The following is a 23728-nucleotide window of genomic DNA, read 5'->3' on the forward strand; positions in this document are numbered from 1 at the left end:
CTTCTGGAACCACACTGTTGAGCTCACAGAGTCACAGATTAAGTGTTCCAATACAATGACTATGTCCGGGTCTGTATTTAAGTGCAATCATAGGCTTAAACATGGAATTAACTGAAGTGTAATGCATACTCACAGAAACTGGACTCTTTGTGGAGGGTTATTTGGAGCTACCCACACAGCCTGAATGTGAGTCTTTCTTGTGCTTCTTGTGTGGCTCACCCCAGATCCCTTCAAATGACACGGATTAACAGCCTCAAACACACAAAAACCTACCTCATTCAAGGGTGTAATTTGACTAGTTACTGTCTCGACATCTGCCTACCAATATCCAGAAACTACTGAATTGACCCTTGATGTATGAATGTATGAATATTACCACTGTTGTCCGTCAGTGTCTAGTCCAATGTATTTGCTACACAAGGAACAGATCTCGAAGTCCCATCTCCCTAGTCTATGTCAATGGATGTTCATTTAGGGGGTTGCTCTGGTGCTGCCGGAACATCCACCGAATTTGTGTTGGCATTCTAAGCTCCGGTGGATTTCTGAGGACTATGGTTAACTGCTCCACAGATCTCTGCAGGGTAAATCCAGACACCTACCTTGACTATCTACTAAAACAACTTTTGAATGTACACATGTTCCACCAAAACAAGTTCTGTCCCAAGGCTATTTTGCAGAGGTGTGCCCAAGACGATTGCGATTGGTTTAAAGAAACGCCAATAAACCAGAGCACATTGTTCTCCCATCCAGGAATGCTTTGTGGACTAGCCAGACCTTCCTGAGGGGCTCTGTGAAGGAAGGTCCGACAATGCTATCACTACCAGGATTTGCTTTGCCTATAATTTTGCTGACATGTTAGACGCTGAAGTAGCTAAATCTGGTTTTACTACTGCTACTCACCCCCTTTTCGTAGCATTTTGGGTAAAGAAAATATTTTTTAGATTTACGCACCATATCATTTCTTTCACAGTGCTCATTTGCAACAGGCAGCCTATAAGTAAGGGAAGGGGCATTTAGGGCATATAGTGTGAAAAGATGGTTAACTAACTTTAAAGTTATTCTATTTGATAAAAAAATTGGTGTTTTAGTTGGTGAAACTCCTGAATACCTGATTGAGGCCACACTGTAGCAGCTGGGAATCATTGGGGTTAGTCAGGACAAAGAAACCCACTGCTGGGGAGTCCAATTTCCCAGCATCCCGAGCTTCTATCAGGAACCCCTTGAAGAATGTGATGTTGGAGGAGGCAACTTGTAAAGACACTGCGGACGGAAAAATGGGAGGACAGACAGCCGTCAGCTAACATTAGAGACTATGTGTGGACTGTAAGACTAAAGATTGACAGCCTACCTGTGACGTTGTCACTTGGACTGAATGTGGATGTGTCCACAGTGATGCTGTATGGAGGAGGGGCTGGGCTGGGATCGTAACCATGCTGAGGCACCATGTCTTCACAGGCAGCTCTCACCTTTCCATTACTGTACGCTGTAACTAGGACAGTCCCTGCACTCAGCACTGTCAACAGAAAGTACGAACGCCACATTGCCGATGCCTAAAGCAAGAGGAAAGAGGAAAATCAGGCACATATGGAATCTGTGACGATACCCTCCTGTCCCCTTCATTTCTTCTCTCTGTCCTCACCAGAAAACAACATCAAGCAGACTTTTGTAGGATTGTGAATTGTGTTGTGATTGTTTTCATTGAGTATTATTTACTTGTTTTTTGCTTTATGTTTAATGTGTCTTGTATCTCGGCATCATTGAAAATGAGGGAAACCTCAATGCTTTCCGAGAAGCATAAATAAAGGCTATGGACTGTGAGATGGCCCTTTGGTGTCATTAGAGTGTTTTTGCTGTCTACATTGTGGAGGTGTGTTCAAACTTCCTGTTTACAGGTTACTAATTAAAGTAACTCAGCTCACCTAGGTCTGGTGTGCGGAGGCTTCTTAAGCTAGAGTATCCTATCTCTCCTGTCTCCCTGCTGTCCCCACAGACACACCAAGGTTTGGTTATGCTGTCTTAGGTTTGCCTTTTTGCTAAGTTTACACTTTACAACACCAACACACACTCATCTGTTTCGCTCACTCACACCTTACACCGCTGACTCCACTGAATTCTACATCTCATTCTGTATATAGTTCATTTGGTCTAATTTGGTTTTGTTAAAAATTGTTCATGACCACCTGAGCCAGTTGATGCCAACAAGAAAATGGGGAAAGTACCTGAACTCTCTGGAGGGCTCATAAGAAGCTTTGTGCTAGGGTGAGACCTGTATTATGCGCTTATACTGTTGTCATTCATACAAACATGTTGTTTATTATTTGATTTATGGTGTATTGTCCATTTTGTTACTACTTTGTTGAATGGTCTGGAAAATTGTAGTTAGTGTGTCATCTTTTTTGATTTTTGTTTGGGTGGGTGGTGATGATAAAGGTAGGGGTGATGCGTTTATATGGCAAGTTGTATGTGTTGAATGTTAAATTGTACAATAAAATAAAAAGAAGCTTCACGAACCATAAGTTGTATTTGTTGATGCCACTAGATGGTGCTCTTGGTTTGAAGAAAAAGCTGTGGCAATTCAGCGTGCTTTCAACCCTTTGTGTAACAGAGAGAACAATCTAGTGAGCTCAGAAAACAAAGAAAAGGCTTCATGAAACTCAATTTGGGCATCACATTTGATTTGGACCGCCACTGGTAACATGAATTTCCAAATTCTGCACCAAAACGATTTACTATTTTTATTCTGGAATTCAATTATCTGTCATGTAAACCCGAAAACACAAATACAAAATCAATAAAATCATCGATCTGTATGACTGGTAGTGGGTCACACAGTGGAACACAGAGGTCCGCTCAGCAGCAGATAATTTTTTATAAATGGAATCATGCTTCTTAAAGAAGGATGAGACCAAAGTGTTGGTGTGTACAGTTGTGGTGTTAGTTATATGTAGTTTGCCTGACGTCTGGTCCCGTGATAATATTAACACACATACAGCAAATGGAAAGAGCCTTTAAGTGGCTCATTTTAAGGAGAAATGGGAAGTTAGTGTGGATCTCCAACGTGTAGCTGACTCACTGGCTGATATTGTCTCTCTGTACAGACAGGAGAGTGAGGCGGGACAGAGGCCGACACACTCGTCTGCTCCAGAACATAATCAGTCAGCTACAGATTAGACTGAGGTCAACGGGCTCTCTGAGATAACAAAGTGCCATGCAGCGGTGGAAGAAGTATTCACATCCTTTACTTTAGTAACAGCACAAATATCACACTGTAAAAATACTCTGTTACAAGTAAAGGTCCAGTATTGAAAATGTTACCTACAGTAAGTAAACATATGATCAGGAAAATGTATTAAAAGTACTAAAGGTAAATGTACTCAATGCAGAAATATCTTCCCAGTTTTCTAAAGTGTAAAGGGTCCAAACCAGCTGTGTGTTTAATGGTCTTACCATACAGCTGGACTTGTATGCCCTTATATTGTTGGCTAGTTTCATTTAGAATAAAACATCAGATTTTGTAAACTACATGTGTTTAGTGTGCAGGAATGAATGAATAAGATGAATGTAGTGGAGTAAAAAGTACAATGTTTCTCTCTGAAATTTGGCAGAGTAGAAGTAGAAATTGGCATGAAAAGTGAAGACTCAAGTAAAGTACAAGTACTTCAACATTTGTACTTAAGTACAGTACTGAAGTAAATGTACTAAGTTACACCACTACTACACAAAGTCCTGCTACACCCTGCAGTACCCTGCTGTGCCATGAAATACTACAACTATTATTTCTAGTCATAGTTCCATTATCTTTAATGTGACTATTATTGCAACTTTTCGTCATCTTTTCTTCATTTTCTAGAGTGTTGTCTAGACTTACTCTATCAGTAAAGTGTCCTGAGAAAACTCTTGTTATGATTTGGTATTATAAATAAAATAAAATTGAATTGAATTGAATGCCGCCAGGTCAGAGTTAGAGGAGCTTCATCTGAAAAGTTTCTGTTTGGGAAGAAAACTTGCAACTGACAGCTTTGCTGACACTAATAGATCAGAGGTGGCTCGCTAGAAAGTGAACCCAAAAATATGAATCGACTTTTTAGATGTAAATCCTATTAAAAAATCAAAAGGAGAATAAAATAACAAAAACCTCAGTATTTAAGTTTTGGAGTCTAAACTAAAGTCATATTGTCAAATAGACATTTCAAAGTTATCCAATGGCAATATTGTAACCATTGTGCAAGACAAAATTGAGATATTCAGTTATATTCTAGTATCTCATTAATTTAATGGCTCTTTATTTTTTTTATCCCCAGTTGCGGTGACCTGGAGGGAATTGTCTCTTTAAAGGTTTAAAGGAAGTTATCTCCTGTGTACACAAGATCACTTTTCCAAAAGAATGGCTCATTCATGGCTGTATCAAACAAAAGGTTTTTTGTTTTTTTTTGCAAACCATTTTTATCAGTGTTTTTTTTGCAGAATGTACACAACTCAAGATTGTAATGGTACAAATATGTTTCTTAAAACAAAATTAGCATTTTCTTAAAACAACAAAACAAAACAAAGGGTATGTGTATATACCAGGACCTTGGCATGAAGGCTTTTGGGTGAACAGCAAAACAGTGGCTGCACACAAGGCACTTATGTATATTATACATTATAGCCTTGTGTGCAGCCACTTTATACATTGTATAGTTTGTGCTCATACATAAAATACAAACACAGACAAAATGTATAGCAAGAGACCTTCCTACACAAGTAAGGATTTCTGTTGTCTCACATCTATCAGACACTTTAAAAAAGCGGAACCCATAAATGAAAGCGTTTGGCCTTACCTCCACCCGGTGCTGCCGGTGTCTCTGGATCCACCCTGGGTGCAGACAGTTGTGCTGGCCCTCAGAGGGCGGGGCTTCTGATGACTTCACTTCCCACTGAGGAAAAGATAAACAGACATGTGAGTTTTTCTTCTGAGAAATACATTCTCCCTCAGCTTGCTGATACTCCGAATAACGTCAACCTGAATTAGGCTGGACGATAACATAATGTGATCATTTATCGTCTTTCAATGGAATCACATCGTGATGAAATCATATATCAAGATGCCGTGGTATACAATGATGTTGTCTAAAAAAAACTAAACTGACTCAATTTATTTATTTATTTTTTATTTCTTGTGAAACATTTTGAGGGAATATTATTTGACTTGCAGATTTGTTTTTAACACCACACTATTTTTGTGCATGCGTGTAAACAAAATTGTTAATGTTTTCTCCATAATTTCATTGAAGCTGTTTACCACATTATTGGTGATTATTTATCTAAAATCTCACTGTAAAAAATATTTTGTGAAAGCACCAACGGTCAATTCTGCAATTTTGATATTGATGCATTTGGTCAAAAATATGGTGATATCTCATTTTCTCCACAACGTCCGGCCATAACCGGAATTCAAATATGTCTAGTAAATGATATTTATAGTGTAGGGTGTGATGCAGGCCTGTAGACAGGGGGGGTTTGGGTGGTTCAAAAGAGGGTCCCCCCCGCCCTGCAAAAGGTCCATATCATTTTATAAAAATCAAACTGAAGCCCTAATCTTGTTAAAAGTGCCAGTTTTACCAGATGTGTTAAATGGCACTAACGTTGTAATGTAACAATCCATGCAACAAGTTCATACACACATAGCAAAATCTGTGATAAGGACATTAATATGAAGTATTTGAACCTCATAATTAAATACAAAATGAAGCAAACACTGCAAAAAGGTCACTTTTTGAAGGATGTAACTTCCTTTCAATCTACAGGAAATAGAATTCTATTGTTCTTATCTAGTCGGCCCGACAGCAGGGATTGGCTCCAAGACTGGTAGACAAAAGGGTTCTTCCTGTCATGTGACAAAGGAAGGCCCGCCCCCTCGACCATTTGGAACAAAGATTGTCATGATCTAATTAACTTGAGAAACCTAGGAATCAATATGAAACATAAAGATATTGATTGGTCTACCAGTATTGATACAATCCTTCCGCCCCAGCAGCAGCGTACATTGGGAATACATCAAAACATAAAAGTACATTGATAACAAAGATCAGCATTTTTGAAACATTTTTGAACTCAAGAAATTGTTGATACAGGTGACGGCAGAAATTGGGGTCTAGTTCAACATTGTAACGCATTCTTTTCTGCAGAACATGGTTAGCTTAAGTGTTCTTATCTGATAAAAAACCTGCTAGGAAGCAGGTAGAGAACCACATCAGTTGTCAACCATTATTTGATACATTGTTACAGAGCAGTTATAGCTTAGAGCTGCTGTATATAAAAATCGTATTAAGCATATCCTTGGAAGGAGAAAAATGTATGTTTAATGTAATTTTAGTGCAACAACATTATCAATGTATGTTTCCTTCCTCCTTTACATGAGTTACTGTGAGATCGGCATGGGGAACGTTCCATAAGATCATCTCTCAATGTGAATCACACCAGCTATTCAGCTAACTGAAATAAAACCATGCCTATCTCTAGGTATGGTGAAGGGTATGTGATGATGTGTGTGTGTGTGTGTAGGGGGGGGGGGTTATTTTAATTCCATAGGCTAAGGGAACTTTATCAGGATGCATAGTATCCTGGATCCATGAAATAACTGGCCTTTAATAATAAACATGTGCCTGCCTCTATGGGAATGTAACATAGGGGTGTGTATACTTATGCCCCCTGTATTTTAAGGAAGAACATTTATCTATTTACAATACATTATTCATTCACAAAGAAAATTTGTTTCCTTAAAAGGTTGGATTTTCCGATTTTTTTTTAAATTAAGGCATTAAGATCAATTTCCAAAAGATGTTTTTTTTTCTTCTTTTTTTAATCAACTTTAGTATGGGTGTGTAAACTTATTCTTACCCCTGTATGTTAATACCTAGTTTTTCTGACCAATAGGCTTACACATGGGTGGAGAGACACCTTTTCACTCAAGTTTTTAGTGTAGCACGGTGCAGGTGTGTAAATCAATGCAGACAATATCCCTGATGAAGACGTGGGTCAAAGCATGGCCATTTTAAATGTATTGCCATGTAAAAAGGTAAAGGTATTTTAACTTTTGCACAAAACCTACAAAGTAAATTGGATTATTTTTGAAGGAGACATGAATTGTTATACATTTTGGAATCGAGATCCGTTTTCACTCACGTAATGAGCCCTACATGATAGATAACCACAGTGCACCGACCCAGCAGCGCTGCAGCCAGAATTATAATCTGCTGCCATCATGTGGCAAAAATCATGACTTACATCCCTCACCATAGCCATTACACGTCATCTGTTGTCTGGTGTAACCATGGCAACATAGTCTTCTGTTACCTGGTGCAGGTGAGAACGAGCCAAGGAAAACAACAGAGCAGAGGATCTGTGGGGAGGACAACAGGACAAACATGAACAGCTTCTCCAGGTAAGAGTTTCACATTGTCCAAAGAGACAAAAATACAGCCTCGACATATTTGGCCAAAATGTTACCAAGCTAGTTTATTCCCAATATTTTACAATGAAAAATGATTCTAATGCTAATTTCTTCTCTTAAAAGGTATAGGAAGTGAGCTAATAAATATCTCCTCACAATCACCTGATCTAATCTAATGTTAATGTTAATGTTAACTGTTCCAGACAATCGGTAGTCTCGCATTGCCAGACCTTCCTCCACAGCGACGTGGAGGAGGGTCTGGCTAGTACACACAGCATTCTGGGATGGGAGAACAACGCGCTCTGGTTTATTGCCATTTCTTTAAACCAATCACAATCGTCTTGAGCGGTGCCAAGTGCCGGACGGAGCCACGGTGCCGTTGTAAAATAGCCCCGGGAATGAACTTATTTTGGTGGAACGTGTACATTAAAAAGTAGTTTTAGTTGTGTAAAACTCAGATTGCAGGCAGAATGGATCGTGTACCGACACCTACTGTCCATGATTTTGGGAGGCGGAGCTTGTATTTGTTTTGCAGTTGAGTTCCAATATCAACAATCTTTGCACAGCATTGCTTACTGCAGCTTTCATTTGTCCAGCAGGGACGTCCAGGTCCGGAGCATGGAGCAGACGGTGAAACATGCTGAGAAGTACCTGGGTGAGATCTGCTCGCTGCTGGCCTCCTACACCAGGAAGACAGCCAAGCTCAGAGACAAGGCAGACCTGCTGGTGGCTCAGCTCTATGACTTATCCAGCAGAGAGGACCCTGAGCTCCAGATCGGCCTGAAAAACCTGGCTGAAGACCTGGCCATGGTGCAGGACTACAGGCAGGCTCAGGTCAGGGACACTGTCCTTATGCATGCACGCATCAATGGGCTCTTTTCTTTTCTCTGCATCAAACCCCTGTTCACACCGTTGTTGTCGTGTTCATCGCCAGTGGGGAAAGCAGTATTCAGATCCTTTAATGATACTAAATACTAGTAATAATAATTAAGTACTAAATACCACAATGTAAAAAAATACCCTGTTACAAGTAAAAGTCCTGCATTGAAAATTTTACTTAAGTTAAAGTATGTGAGTATCATCAGAAAGATGTACTTAAAGTATTAAAAGTAAAAGTACAGAAAAAATCCTCAAATCTTAGAAAGTGTAAAGGATCCAAACAGTTGTGTGTTTAATGGTCTAATCATACAGCTGGACTTGTAGGCCCTTACATTGTTTGGTGGTTTAGTTTTCAATAAAACCTTGTATGTTATAAACTACATGCGTTTAGTGTGCAGAAATATTAATGTGTAAAATAACTAGTAACTAAAGCTGTCAGATGAATGTAGTGGAGTAAAAAGTACAATATTTCTCTCTGAAATGTAGCGGAGTAGAAGTAGAAAGGGGTATGAAAAGAAAAGACTCAAGTAAAGTTCAAGTACCTCGACATGTGTACTTAAAGCTATAGTGTGTTTCTATCGCCCCTATGAGGAACAACATTGTTGGCACAGTCTTCCGTGATCGCACCACCCACCTCCTCCACACAGTTGCTAGTAGCCAAGGAGGACATGGAGGATTAAAAAAAAAAAAACATGGACTATTCAGAAGAGCTCCTAATCTTCACTCAAGCTTCTTGTTGAGTTGTGTGGAGCTGAGAGTCTTAATTAGCTTGGTAGCAACTCATTTGGCAATGGGCTTGAATGTAACAGATGTTCATTAACATCAAATTGTTACGCAATAAAGCTTTAAGAACAGCACTGGAGTAAATGCACTTAATGACATTCCACCACTGATTAACGCTTTCAAAAAAAAAAAAAAAAAAACTATAATCACACATTTTGTCGGGATTATTAAATATCTCTCTCTCTCTCTGTCTATCTATCTATCATCTATCTATCCATCTATCTATCTTTCACTGCAGGTTGAAAGACTGGAGACGAGAGTTGTTGCTCCTCTAAAAGCCTATGGAGACATAGTCAAAAACAAAAGGGTGAGTTTGTTTACAAATGTGTGCCTCTGATATTGATATATCTGCAAGAAACTAGTATCAGCTGATAACCAAACTGGCCTGAATATAAGACTAGGTTTTCTAAAGATACAAAAGACTTCCAGATCATTTCTTGGATATACAATGGTCTAGTAAAGTAAATTTTCCTTGTAAGGGTGAAACAAGAAAGACTTCAGCAGGACGTTGTTGTAGCTCGTCAGTCAGTCACATACCGTTTTGTCAGGCTCTTGGAGGCAGTTGAAATGATTTCTCTGAGGACTTCTCTGACACCATTTTTCAGACAGTTTGTCTTTTTGAGCTCTGTGAATGCTGTAATTCAGTCCTCTGTCCGTTTCTGCAATAAAGAAGTTGGAAGATGTTTCTATTGCTCCAAAACATGTTACAGCTGTCAAATTCTTGTAGGTCAAACTGGGCTGAAAAACTCTAAAAGACAGACTATAAATTGACTAGTCTCGCATTGCCAGACCTTCCTCACAGCGCTTTGGAAGAGGGTCTGGCTAGTCCACTCAGCATTCTGGGATGAGAGAAAAACATGCTCTGGTTTAATGGCATTTCTTTAAACCAATCACAATTGTCATAGACAGAAAGTCTACCTAGCGGTCTGGATTTACCCTGCAGAGATCTGAGGACCAGTTAACCATAGTCCTCAGAAATCCACCGGAGGTTAGAACACCAACACAGAGAAAGAAAGGTGAGAGTGGACATCCGGATCTTCCGGCGGGACCGGAGCAATCCCATAAATGAATTGTCATCAATATAGATTACTGTCTCCCTAATCTGGGTGAGGTAGCTTGCTCACAAAGTTGTCAGTCCATAAGGTTTTGGAATTTCTCTAAGTTTTGACCCCTTGCCTTGGACCAGCCTTGAGTGACCCTACTAGGATCTCCCATACCACAGCTCTCAGGGTCATGGGGGGACAGCGACCCATCCAGCACATGAAGGTGGTGATTCTTAGAGGAGAGGTGTAAGAATCCATGGGTCATTTTATGATTAAATAACCAGTGTCTTTTGTCTATTAAGGACAGTCTTAAACAACATGAAAAAAAGACTGAATGGCCTTGGTTTTGTGTTGTTGTGGGACCTGACAGTGTATCTTCCATTCAGGTAGATATCAAGAAGTTCAGCACTGATCTGAACAAAGAGCTGAAGGAGTTGCAGAAACTGGAGAAAATCCGACTGAGGAACCCAGCAGATGTACAGAGCATTGTATCCTTCACATACGGACATTTGGCTCTCTCCTTTCATTGACTGGGAGTTGAATACAACTTTTTATTTCCCATTCATAATTTCTGAAAATATTCAAAAGTTGATTGAGATTCCCTAATCTGATGCATTTCAGACCCATTGTCCTTCAGATGCTTTTTCATCCAAATTAAAGCCAGCAATCTTGTTTAGCGTCAGTTTAACAGATTATATCATGATATTCCTCATCTTCCAAACATTATTTGTATGATTTTAAGTTAAAATCATATTGAAAAGTTAAAATTTTTTACTTTTCAATGGCATTCATACTAGTTAAACCCATTCCAACTTGTTGAACTATTCCTACTACTTCACATATTTCTTATACATTCAAGCCAGCAATCCAGTGTAGCCTCAGCATTTTCTAAAAGCAAGTCAAATATTGTACATCTTTTTTCTTGACAAGAACTTTCAGTCTCAGGTAATGTACATGGTTTTATGATTATCTCATGAATAGCACCACATCACTGACCCTTGATGCAGCCCATATTGACTGGGAGTTAAAGCTTTGTGTACTGTATTTTGTGTTCACTGACAGGCAGAAGTGAATGCTCAGAAGGCTTCCACCAAGGCCCAGCACAGCATCAGACAACTGGAGGAGACCATCACGGACTTCCAGAGACAGAAACTGGAGGATATCAAAGTCAGTCACACTTCCTCACATAGCGTACACCAGTGGTGGAATGTCACTAAGTACATATACTCAAGTACTGTACTTAAGTACAAATGTGGAGGTACTTGGTTTTTACTTGTCTTTTCATGCCACTTTCTACTTCTACTCCGCCAGATCTCAGAGAGAAATATTCTACTTTTTAATCAGCTTTAGTTACTTTACACATTAAGATTTCTCCACACTAAACACATGTAGTTTATAAAAGCTGATGTTTTATTATAAAGTAAACTAGCCAACAATATAAGGACCTACAAGTCCAGCTGAGATGATTAGAACATTAAACACATAACTGTTTGGATACTTTACACTTTCCAAATTTGGAGGAGAGTTCTTTACTTTTAATACGATAACTACATTTTCCTGATGACACACACATTAACTTAAGTAACATTTTCAATGCAGGACCTTTTCTTGTAACAGAGTATTTTTACAATGTGGTATGAGCATTTTTACTGAAGTAAAGGATTTTAATACTTGTTCCACCACTGCTGTACACTCCCATCCTCCAGCATCAATGTCCCACTGACAACCACTGTTGCTTTGTTTTTTTGGCAGAGGGTTTTCCAAGACTTCATCACAGTGGAGATGCTCTTCCATGCTAAGGCGCTCGAGGTCTATGCACACACATACCACAACCTGGAGGCAGTGGACATTCAGAAGGATCTGGAGGTAGCTTGAGCTAATGCAGCTGATGTGTAATTAATAATGTGTTAAAAAGTTGGGAGATGCAACACAGAAACACCCCTGAATACAGTGAAAAACGAATTAGAAAATGGCATAGACATAAGAAAAGCAACGTTAATCCTGTCCTCGAATCAATTAAGATTCTGTGACATTCACATTCATGAAATAGCAATATCATTCAAAATGAAATGGAAACGGTCTAAAAATTGTGAAGAAGTCTCATAGTCTCACATTGCCAGACCTTCCTCCACAGCACCGCAAAAGAGGGTCTGGCTAGTCCACACAGCATTCTGGGATGGGAGAAAAACGTGCTCTGGTGTATTGGCATTTCTTTAAAGCAATCACAATCGTCTTGGGGGTGCTAAGCACCGTACGGAGCCATGGTGCTGCTGCAAAATAGCCTTGGGAAGTAACTTGTTTTGGTGGAACACGTGTAAGGTTGTTTTAGTCGTGCAACAGAAAACTCCGATTGGACAGATAGTCTAGCTAGCTGTCTGGATTTACCCTGCAGAGATCTGGGGAGCAGTTAACCATAGTCCTCAGAAATCCACCAGTTTAGAATGCCAACACAAAGAAAGAGAAGATGACGGTCATCTGGCGGAATTTCTGGTGGGACCTGAACAATCCCGAAGGTGAAACGTTGATACAGCGTACATGGAAAATTGAGTAAGCTCATTTTCTAAGAATTGTGCTGTTAACTTGCAAGATGAAGTGACTTAGAGTAGATCCAAAATAATTGCAGTTTCAAGCTCCATCAGCAGGTAATAACGACCAGCTTGGAGTAAACATGATCTTTTTGAATCCATAGCTGTTCAATGGACGGATTAGAATGCCCGACACTCTGGATGGGCGTCTGGACACCCCTCTGACCGGCTACTCTTCCCCCCTCATGAGCCGCTACCCCAGTCCTCCTCTAGCCTCCCCCAGAGGCCAAAGCCTCAGGTCAACGCTGGCCTCTACCACAGGCCCAAACCACAGACAACACCACAGCCTGTACCCAGACACAGTCAGGAGGGTGAGCCCTAATGTCTTTGTTACCAGAGTGAGAGTGCTTGTTAATTGTCATATTACTGTCCTTAAAGGGTAACATTGGGATTTGTCAACCTGGACCCAATTTTCCAGTGACTAATGGGAACAACAATCTTTAATATTGGTCCAGTATTAAGAAAAGTGAAACAAACAACAATGTAGCACTAATGGGCAATCGCTCACCTTCAATTTACATCCACTAAAAGTGGATTAAAAAACAGCACTTAAAGAATAAGATCATTTTTGTTTGACATTGAAACCGTCCCAAAATCGCTATTGCCAAAGTTACCAGACTCCATTTAAATAAACAGCAATTTTATCATTGTAAAACACACTTCATTCAAAGTCGACAAAAACAAAATAAAACTATCAAAAGCTTTCTTGGTTCTGTCTTTCTAATGTGCCAACAATCACCACTCTGGTCTGGTTGAAATAAATCCTTAATTCACTCATTTACATGTGGAAATACGCTGGATCTATACACGCTACAAGTAATGTTTATTTAAATAGAGTCTGGTGAGTTTGGTGATGGCCATTTTCAGGGCCGTTTCTGGTTCAACAAAAGGATTTTACTCTTTAACGAAAGGTCTATCTCTGTAGGGATCCTTCCCTTAAGGGTGTCAGGCACTAGAAATTGACAGTGCACATTTGAACTATAGGATCACATTGTATCCTGGTTCGCAGCTGCTGGTTACAGCGTTCTCACTCAATACTGGACCAATTACAAAGGTTACATATGTAAATATAATATACGTAAAAAAAAAAGAAGTTAAAATTACCCTTTAAAGGACAAATCCAGCACAAAATGAACCTAGGGGTTGATAACACATGTGTACCAAGCAGACTGTTCTCTGTACTGTACTTAGTACACGTCTTATTAACCCCTTTATTTTGCGCCGGATTTGTCCTTTAAGGCAGGGAGGTTGGACTTTTTTGAACCAAGGACCTCTCCATTGAGAGAGAGACTGAGCAGGGACCCCTTATTACTAATATTGTATACAATGAAGTTGCATATTACGTCGGGCCTACAAAAGTGTAAAGTGCAGGGCAGCCTAAAGCTTTTATACCTTTTTAGTGCATAGAATAGCAAGATATTAAAATAATAATTGTGGGCATGAATTTTTAAGTTATGATTTAATGTTCCACATTCATGTGACACAGTGAATCTGTATCTGTGGATGACTACCTTGGTGACTACCTTACTTATAGACCAGTAAGCCTATATCATTAGTGGGGATTTATATCTGTATATATGTAGAATAATTTGTTGCATTCATGTGAAGACTTTAGGCCTAGGGGACCCGGACCCCCTGTTCATCACTCAGTGAGCCTGATATTTCTCACCTTATTCAATTTGCAGGCTCGCAGCACCTTGCAACGTCAGAGAGGCATGGAGGACGACGAGCCAGAGGGGGGAGAAGAGGACGAAGAAGAAGATGAGGAAGAAGAGGAGGAGGAGATTTACGAATCAGAGACAGAAGAGGGTCAGCCCACCAGCAGGCAGTCCTATGCGGCTCAATACGCCCAGATGCGCAGATGGCAAAAGTAAATGCCAACGCACAAAACGCACACACATATACACAGACCCAACTCCTTGTACACAATGCTGTGTCCATGTAGATGATGACAATGTGTTTAATCCAGGTTGAAATATATTTAGATATGTCAAATGATGAGCTGTTTTCCAATCACCACTTAATTTCCTTACTCTTGTCACCATGTGCAGTCTTTAAAAGTATGTTTATGCAATAATAATGTAAAACTGAACACACTGAAAATTATGTTTTGCTCAAATATATTAGTAATTGTTGTATTTGCTTATAATCTCAGCTGGAAAGGAGGAGAAAAAGGGTTCCCAAAATAAACCTAGTGGATCAACCTACTCGGATAACTATGTTCCATTTTTTAAAAAGACAAGTCTTTCAAGTTGGAGATGTGAAGGAAAAGTCTCCTGTCACAATGAGATGCTGTCTCGCAGGCAGACAACAAATAAATGCAACATATAATCATCCTGATGTTCTCCACAAGCTACAATTCCATTTTTGTATATCTTTGCATTTGAGACTCATGGATGTGATACTGTCAGGAGTTCATTGTTATATTTTAATGTAGACCTTCAAAATAAAATGTACAATCATGTTGCCTTGCCTTGAGATTCTTCATATTTTTTTTTTTTAACACATTGACCAAATGGATTTTTTTGCTTGGTCTTTACTTGACCTTAAATTTCTTAAAGTGGTCATTTTATGCTTATTCTTCCCTTTCCTTTATTGTGTAGCCACTATGGAAAGCCCCCAAAATAGAGAAGAATTTGATTATTGGTCATTGATTATTAATCCCGCATATACTATATCTCTTCAATACCTTACCTGTAATCACCAAAAGATGATCCAAGGCCCTGTGGAAGGAAGGAAGATGAGGAGATTTTAAATGCTGAAAGGTAAGAAGTAAGTATGATGATAATCAGTAAATAAGAATGGAAACAGGGTTTAAAATTATTACCATCTACTCGCTAAATGCTGGTGAAATATGCAAGTGGCTGGTAGATTCGCTTCATTCACCAGCCAATAAAACCCCCCATGTTAATCTATTAAGTGGCTGGTAAAACTGGAACATTCACTAGCCATTTGGCTGGTGGCTGAAAAAGTTAATTTTTGAACGCTGTTTGGAAATGTGTGATTTACTCTGATTATAATCATCAAGGTGACTTTGTGGAATTAGGAAGTATAAGTAAAGTATTAATGATTTTTTCTACAAGCAGTGTTGCCAGATAAAGATGACATCTCCAAGTCAGACATACACAAAACCTGACAAATTTCTGGGGTGAGGGACAAAGTCTGACAGGCTGTCAGGTTTCATCCTGGAAATGCACTTCTGCTGATCCAGACATATCAACAGGGAACGGTATACAAACTTTACATTTCCTTTGTGAAGTTAAAAAATGGATGTCAAATAATTTCCTCCAGTTGAACTCAGACAAAACAGAAATCCTGGTCATCGGGTCTCAGCAGATGGCATCCGGCACACTGCCATCTGCTGGTTCGCTAGTAAATCACATTAAGCCTGTGGCAATGAACCTTGGTGTTTGGTTTGATAGTAATTTAAATTTCGAGCAGCACACCACAAAGCTTGTTCAATCATGTTTTTTTCAACTTAGAAATAGAGCTAAAATTCGATCTAAGTTAACTTTTAAGGACACTGAGACCATTTTACACGCCTTCATCTCATCACGCCTGGATTATTGCAACAGCCTTTTCACCTGTTTAACACAAAAATCTGTTGATCGACTCCAGACTGTAGACTGTCTACAGACATGTGACCACATTACTCCTATTTTGGCTTCATTACACTGGCTCCCAGTATGTTTTAGAATTGACTTTAAAATTCTATTGATCACTTTTAAAGCTCTTCATGGCCTCTCGCCTTGTTATATTTCTGACCTTTTAGTCCCACGTACACCAGCACGCACCTTGAGATCCTCGGGCAGAGGTCTGCTATCTGTTCCAGAGTCTCGACTGAAAACTAAAGGGGACAGAGCGTTTGGTGTCAGGGCCCCGAGGCTCTGGAACAGCCTGCCCCTGGAGATCAGGTCAGCTGAGTCAGTCAACTCTTTTAAGTCCCTTCTTAAAACATACTTTTATAGGAGAGCCTTTCCCGATCTTATTTGACTTTATTTTATCCCTTTTATTTTATTGTATTTTACTAATTATATATTAATCTGTATTTTAGTCTTTTCAATGTTGTCATGCTTTTATCTTTTTGCATTTTGGGTATTATTGTTTTTACACTTTGTAAACTTTGTAACTTGCTTTTGAAAAGTGCTCTACAAAAAAAGATTATTATTATTATTATTATTATTATTATTATTATTAATGGGGATCCTAAATGGTGGAATGATTTCCCCATTGACATTAGCGCAACCGAAAGCCTAAGTCTCTTCCATCTACACCTTGGATTTAAAAAACAAACAAAAAAAACACTTACAGTTGTACTTTTACGTGGCTCTAGTTTGTATAATGTACCTGCACTTACTTCTTGCTGTCTGGAGTTCCTACCTTCATGGTTGAAAGGAATAAATTGGAAGTTGCTTTTGATAAAATGACACATAATGTAAATACACAACGTAATAGTGGCCTCACAGCCACTGTTGCTGGACTATATGACTGTACAGTGTTGTCCCTTCAATATATTGATGGATTAATCACCATTAGCAGTGTTTTGAAGCAGGTCAGCCCTGAGTTCGTTTACATTGCACATACCTGTAACTGACCTGGAGGAGCACCTGGGACCGGCTCCATCAGCAAGTACAGATGATGTCCCCGTCTCCAAGAACAGCACCGCACCATGGCCATGGACGGCCGCTAGCCCGCAGATCTACCAGATCTAGAACCTGTCCTGGTATAGCAAAGCACAAGTATTAATATTATATAGTATAGTCATATTTCTGTATTTAATGTAGTTAGGTATGCCTTTCTTTTTAATTTCCGTATTTTATGTTAATGCAGAGCAGATGCTTGAATTTTGCTTCTGAGGTCTAAATAAAGTCTACATTCTCTTTCTTTAAAATTGCATTACTGTTGAGCATTAAAATTCATTCTTGACCTCGGGAACAGCAGAACCAAAAAAAAAAAAACTTAAATTGAGTTTCAATTACTAGCAAAATACTAGCAAACTTTTTTGGTGGCACCGGGGTAATCCTGGATGTGTAACATCACGAATATCAGTCATTCCCCTGAAGAAGCTGCAAGATGTGGTTGGTCTTAGTTTAAGATTTAGTTTTTTTTAAAACTAGATCTTTATTGTGTGCATGCCTGGGAAATATTTCAATATTAGCGTCAATGTAATACCTTAGGTTCCGAGCTGCTGTCCAAGGTAAATCTCCTATGTGTGGGTACTTTTGAGACTGAGGAAAAACGGTCTCAAAAGTACCCACACATATAAGAGTTACAAATATATTCACATTGAAAAATATTAAGTTAATTTACAAATGATGAAATATTATTTACAAATTAGACCCATGGTCACAGATACATTCATTTGTGAATTGTGTTTTACAAGTTACAAATACTTGTGAGACCGGTTTAGCACCATACAAACACTAAGCTATACGCAAATGATTGCATAATGATGTCACCAATATGTAAATGAACCGACGGCATCAACTAGCTACTTTTAGCAACACTGGAACCATTAACACACATTCACACACAGCTGGTGCAGCATCCGGGGGAATTCGGGGTTCAATGTCTTGCTCAAGGACACTTCGACAAGGGTCCGCAGGGCCTGGGATGGAACCACCAACCTTCTGATTGGTAGGTGTCGCAGACTTGATGAACTTTGATTGGACTGAAGTCGAAAAGCTGCCGCTGAGCTGATGACAGGGACAGCATCACGACTTCCCCCGTGATGTCTGCTGGGCGACGCAGCACTGTGAAATGAAACAATAATCACCCCATACTGACGGTCACATTTGTCAGCTTAGGAATGTTTAATATTCCATATCGTCAGAAGCTAAAACATTTGAACACAAAAGGTGAAAGGAGCACATTTTACTGAATGCACTTACAGAGCGATTTCACTGGGCTGCATCGATCAGAAATGAGATTATACTGGAGACCAGATACACAGAGCAGGAACACCGGCTATCAGAAGTACAGTAAAGGTAGATAAAAGAGCGTGTGTATGTGTGTATGTGTGTGTGTGTGTGTGTGTGTGTGTGTGTGTGTGTGTGTGTGTGTGTGTGTGTGTGGTGTGTGATGCTGTCAGCCAAGTAGCACAATGAAAACCTCAGCTCCTGAAGTCTGGTTAAATATAGCAGGGTTCTTCAGAGATAAAAAAATATTCTTCACAGCATTTTTTCATCACATCCATGCATGTCATTGTAAGTCATCCGTGACACACTTCAAATGGCACTTTAAAAAAAGAGAGAGAGAAAGAAATAACCAAGGTGTTTACTCTTATTGACATGAAGGGTAAAAGGAGGAGTCGAGGATCAGACTCAAGGAATGTGTGTTGCTGCCGTTTTGCTGAATAAAAAGAAAAATCTTCTTCTTCTTCTGCTCTTGCATTTGACAATTTTTTATCAAGTGTTTGCACAATACCATAAATGCACCAGAGACGCACGGAACTAAATCCTGGCGGATGGAGATCACTAGACACTTAAAAAAAAAAAAAAAAAAAAAAACAGCTCAAATAAAATCCTGATATTATATATTTGCACAGAGAAAAAGCACAGGGACCCCCCCCACACACACACACACACACACTTTCAATGTTCCCTTTTTCTTCTTCTTCATAAACAGACACAGATCAAATATAAAAAAACAAAATGGTCTGGCACTGCGAACACTTGGCATCTGTGAAATCGAAAAAAACAACACAACAGTGGAAAGAAATGACAACTATTTTCTTTTTTTTTCTTTTTTTTGTCGTTCACAGAGGCAGCACAATCGGGAGTCCCGCGCCCGCCCGCAGCAGTACAGTAGTAGTATTAGTACCAGTCGGCGCTTGATCGGAGGTGTAGTAGCAGTAGTAGTAAGTTAAGCAGGAGTCCACCCCACCCCCCCGTTTGATTCAGTGTCTCCGGGAGACCATTCTCAAGTCTGATTGTTAACCAACCTATAAAGTGCTTTCAAAAAAAATTATCTCGTCCTCATCATAATAATCCTCAGCTATACAATGGATCAGTGTTTCAATAAGGGCAATGTTACGTGTACGAAAAGAAAAGGAGATTAATTAAAAAGGGTCTATTCAGGCACGAGCAGAGAGCGCTTCTCTCCCCCCAACTCCCCCCTTCAGTTCCTTCGCTCCACGGCTTTACGATTTTCTCTCCTTCACTTCTTGAAAGGTGTCAGTCGGCCGATGTTGTGCCAGAAGGTGGAGGTTTTGCGCTTGGGCTCGGCCAGCATGAACACCTGCTGCTGGGGCAAGGCGGTGGGGAGGGACGGGTGTTTCTGTCGCAGGAGGAAGTCATAGTAAGGTCTGGTCACTGCTGAGGAGGAAGCAGACACAACATTGCATTACATATAGCTCTTTATGAGACACCAGACACAGCTGGGAAATGAGACCGGTGGCCTGCATTCATCATACGGTATATTTCAGATGTGCTTTTGTTATTGGCCGGTGTGCCAATAGGAGACAGGAAGTGTCTACCGTTTCATACCATACCATTGTGTTGCTTGAAATGTGCTATCTTTAGTGCAGAGGATTAGCCTGAAAAGCCAGAACTGAACTCACCATGGACAGGGCTCAATCAGAGGGGAGGGATAAACGGTTGTCTTTCAAATTCCCTCTGCACGCAATAGGATAGCATCACAACCGACCAGAGCAACAATAGTTGATAGATTAAACTTTTGCCGTATCCGGTCGGCAAAACTCCGAACACATCTTTCTTTTTTAAGAATGACTTCAGTGCTTCACTCCGAGTCTTCCAGAGTCGCGGCCACAGCCCATTGGAAAGACCACTGCAGCCATCTTCTTTGTTTTCAAGTAGCAGGGAATTCACGCGCAACCGTCACTAGTCTGCCGTCCTTATGTTAAGCCCGCCCACCGACTCTCTACACGATGTGATTGGCCTGACCACAATTTGGTTTTTCCAGCTCGCAAGCCAACATAGTGACCCTAGCTGCAAATTACATTTGCTGTCGCTAGGGTGCGTCTAGATTTCTAGTCTAGTAGAGGATCTTTGTTATAGTCAATACTCTGCTGCTCTGACTTTCTGTTTTAAAACACAAACAGTATTTTCATTCACAAATGTTGGCCAGTTGCCCCAGCTTTGCTGTTTTTCAAGCACAGTTAAGCTAACGTCAATGAAACCCAACACTTCCTGCAGATCAAATAAAAAGCCTACCTGGAAAAAGGGGAAGATTCTGTTTAATGTGAAAACATCTGGGCCGTTAAGTGTTGACTTTTATAGGCACCAATCAAAAAAAGAGTGTAGTTGAAGCAATTTCAGGGCTGACATTTATTTTTTACCGGTGATGCCTGTCTTGTTGCGAGCGTGTGTAGGTATCTTCATAAATAAATCGGCTCTCCTGTTCTGGAGGAGGATGGGTATTTTTAGCCTTAGTCCAACCGTTACTGTGATTCTGACATGCTTGAAGAATGCAGGTCCTGGTGACATAGAATTTAAATAGAAAGTGCTGCAGTATGCATTATAGATACTATAGAGCATTTACATTTCTCATTGTGAGGTGACCCATGTCCAAACCCAGAAAGAAGGAAAGGCATTTTCAGACTGATATTACCCAGAGATGTGAAGGCTATGGGTTTGTTTTTCAACCTGGACCTTATGTTCCCAAGTTTTGTATCTAAGTGACTGATGGGAACAACAATCTTGTATCTTGTGTGTATCTATGTGAAAATATGGTGGGTTTAAAGCTAGTGACCTCAGAGCTGTTTCTGGTTAAACAGAAAGGTCTCAAAGAGATTTTAAAAGGGTCTCTCTCTGTAGGAAAGACACTTTTTCAAAGACTGTTGTTCACATCAGTCACTTAGAAACATAGGAAAATACGGTCCAGGTTGAAAAAAAAACATATTTACCCTTTAAGAAGATGGGTGTTATATTATCTGACAAAAGGAACTAAAACTTATGAACAAGGGGATGTAGAGTCTACACTGATACAAACACTACACTGAGACTACCACACTCAGGTGCTTAGTGCCTAGGCAATCTTATTATTTGCCTTTCTCTGAACCCTTGGGTGCATACCTTTTGGTTTCCCAGCTGGATGGCTTTTGCAGGCGTTAAACATGGCCTGTTTCTTCTGGACCTCTGTGAGAGAGAACCCTGAGAGGAGAAATTTATATAATTATTTATATAGCCCAGTAACAAAAAGTGTGGCTTTACAAGATGTACAGACTATCAGTTTGAAGTTATTCTTTCATTGTGTTTGGTAACAAAAGGTAAACACCAACAGACTGTAAATGTGCAAGACTCAACATCCAACCCAAACCCTTATTCCTACTAATGTGCCAGGGAAGCAGCCAGTTAATACAGACTCACCTCAGGACAGAAGTCTGGCTGACACTCTGACGGCCTGTTCCTTCGATCAGCATCACAGACATTTGCCACAGTTTGGTTTTTTTAGTAGTTTTTTTAGTTGAGTATTAATGCTGTTGTAGTGTTGTTGGCAGAGAAAAAGCAGATCCCAGGTCTGTGTATCATCTAACTATAAAACGAGGACTCATTGTATGTTTCTGTATGTGTGTGTGTAACATGTGTGTACCTTTCAAACGAACCCACATGCGGAAATGATATCACACGCAGCACGCTCAGCGGCTCATTGACTACGTTTACATGCACATATTAAAGACGGTATTAATTATTAAAAGACTAAACTATTTACATGGCTTATGAAAGTGAATATTCCAATGATATTCCCGTTTAAAATTTGCCGTGCAAAAAAAGGATTTCTTTTTTTAAAGTTTTCAAACAGTGGCGGACGATTCAGAAAATGTCACAATTTGATGTCGATTTTCAGGTTACTTTTCCCATGTGATAGTATACACTTCCTTACAAAAAACAAATATGAATCAATTTTTGGAATTCTATGAATTGATTTTGAATCTGTAGAGGCTTGAATCACGATGCAAATGTCTTTCAACAATCTTCTTAAAAAGGTCGGCATAGTAATGTTTGCGTACATCAAAAACCTGTCGATATCCATGTCTTTGATAATATTTAAAAGTAGCCGTGTTTCTCCTTATCGGGTCTGCAGCCTTGCAAACTGTCGGCAAGTTGGCTTGTGTACAGCAACCATAGCAACGCACAGAGCGGACCATAAATCATAAACATGCAAGATTATAGTTACATTCCGAGAAAAAACTCACATTTACATGAAAAAAAAGAGAAACCCAATGTTTTTTGGAACATCAACGCATGTTAACCTATTCTAGTAGACGCCTAAAAGGAGCATGATAGGGGCTCTTTGACCACGAACACGATCCGTGCAGATGTCTGACCTGTGTCACGGTCGTGCTGGACCTGAATCCTCTCGTCAGCGAAGGCTCCGAGCCAGCGCTGCTTCTGCTCCGGCTTCTTGGCGCACAGCAGGTGGACCTGGTCCCCGGTCAGAGAGCGCAGCTTCAGGGCGTTCTTCACGCTGATGTTGAAGTCCTTCTCCTTACCGTCTTCCACGTCTATCACCTCCATGTGGTCCATGTCCATCCGACCCTTGTAGTACAGCATGTCCCGCCGCAGGAGGTCCTGCAAGGATACGGACAGCAAATTCAGCCAAGAACCCTAGTACAAGTAGCAGTGGTAGTATTCTCCAGAACCAGCAAGAGCCAATACGTCTGATTGAAAGAAACAGGGGAATAATGTTGGAGGCAACCCAGGCTATTTTTGGTATAAATATAGCGTAGAGTTGTGCGGCATGTTTTAATTTGAAAGCAGTGATGCAGGATTACATAATGTGAAGTTTGGAGTCATAGTAATGGCAGGATTACTAAGCCTTAAGGTCCCAGTTAAGAGGGGTTTTAACCCTTGTGTTGTCTTCCCATTAACAATGGTCACTTTTTTTCAACATTATTATCGCTTTTTCTGACATTTTCCAAAGATTTTTGATATTTTTAACGTTATTTTGACGGCCCATCTTTTGTGACAAAACAAATAAAAAATAAACTGAAAACGGGTCAATTTGACCCAAGGACAACATGAGTGTTAAAGTAACTATATGTA

At 39.9% G+C, this 23728-nt stretch overlaps 3 protein-coding genes across 8 annotated transcripts in view; 1 reads left to right on the forward strand and 2 right to left on the reverse strand.

Moving 5' to 3' along the window:
- frrs1b (ferric-chelate reductase 1b) overlaps positions 1-7299 on the reverse strand; it is a 28764-nt gene extending 21465 nt beyond the window's left edge. The window contains 5 exon segments of the mRNA XM_032504363.1: positions 134-228; positions 1109-1260; positions 1349-1550; positions 4821-4916; positions 7267-7299. Of these exon segments, the coding sequence (XP_032360254.1) occupies positions 134-228; positions 1109-1260; positions 1349-1550; positions 4821-4916; positions 7267-7284 (563 nt within the window). The 5' untranslated portion in view covers positions 7285-7299.
- A 30-nt stretch (positions 7300-7329) lies between these two features.
- Positions 7330-14944, forward strand: LOC116672471 (protein FAM92B). Its single transcript, XM_032504364.1, has 9 exons — positions 7330-7423; positions 8032-8266; positions 9333-9401; positions 10524-10625; positions 11077-11082; positions 11200-11304; positions 11890-12003; positions 12827-13033; positions 14408-14944. The coding sequence occupies exons 1-9, from the start codon at positions 7407-7409 to the stop codon at positions 14594-14596; spliced, it is 1044 nt and encodes a 347-aa protein (XP_032360255.1). The 5' UTR covers positions 7330-7406; the 3' UTR covers positions 14597-14944.
- Positions 14945-18511: 3567 nt separating this feature from the next.
- The window catches only part of arhgef4 (Rho guanine nucleotide exchange factor (GEF) 4), an 83806-nt gene continuing 78589 nt past the window's right edge, over positions 18512-23728 (reverse strand). For 5 of the 6 annotated variants that reach the window (XM_032504354.1, XM_032504353.1, XM_032504352.1 and 2 more), the window contains 3 exons: positions 23011-23254; positions 21758-21835; positions 18512-20038 (listed from right to left, as the gene is read on the reverse strand). In XM_032504354.1, coding sequence (XP_032360245.1) covers positions 19881-20038; positions 21758-21835; positions 23011-23254 — 480 coding nt within the window. In that variant the 3' untranslated portion in view covers positions 18512-19880. The remainder of the gene's footprint in view (positions 20039-21757; positions 21836-23010; positions 23255-23728) is intronic. The other variant, XM_032504351.1, reaches the window with a different exon arrangement.

Source organism: Etheostoma spectabile, chromosome 22 (genome assembly GCF_008692095.1).
Source record: "Etheostoma spectabile isolate EspeVRDwgs_2016 chromosome 22, UIUC_Espe_1.0, whole genome shotgun sequence".
NCBI lineage: Eukaryota > Metazoa > Chordata > Actinopteri > Perciformes > Percidae > Etheostoma > Etheostoma spectabile.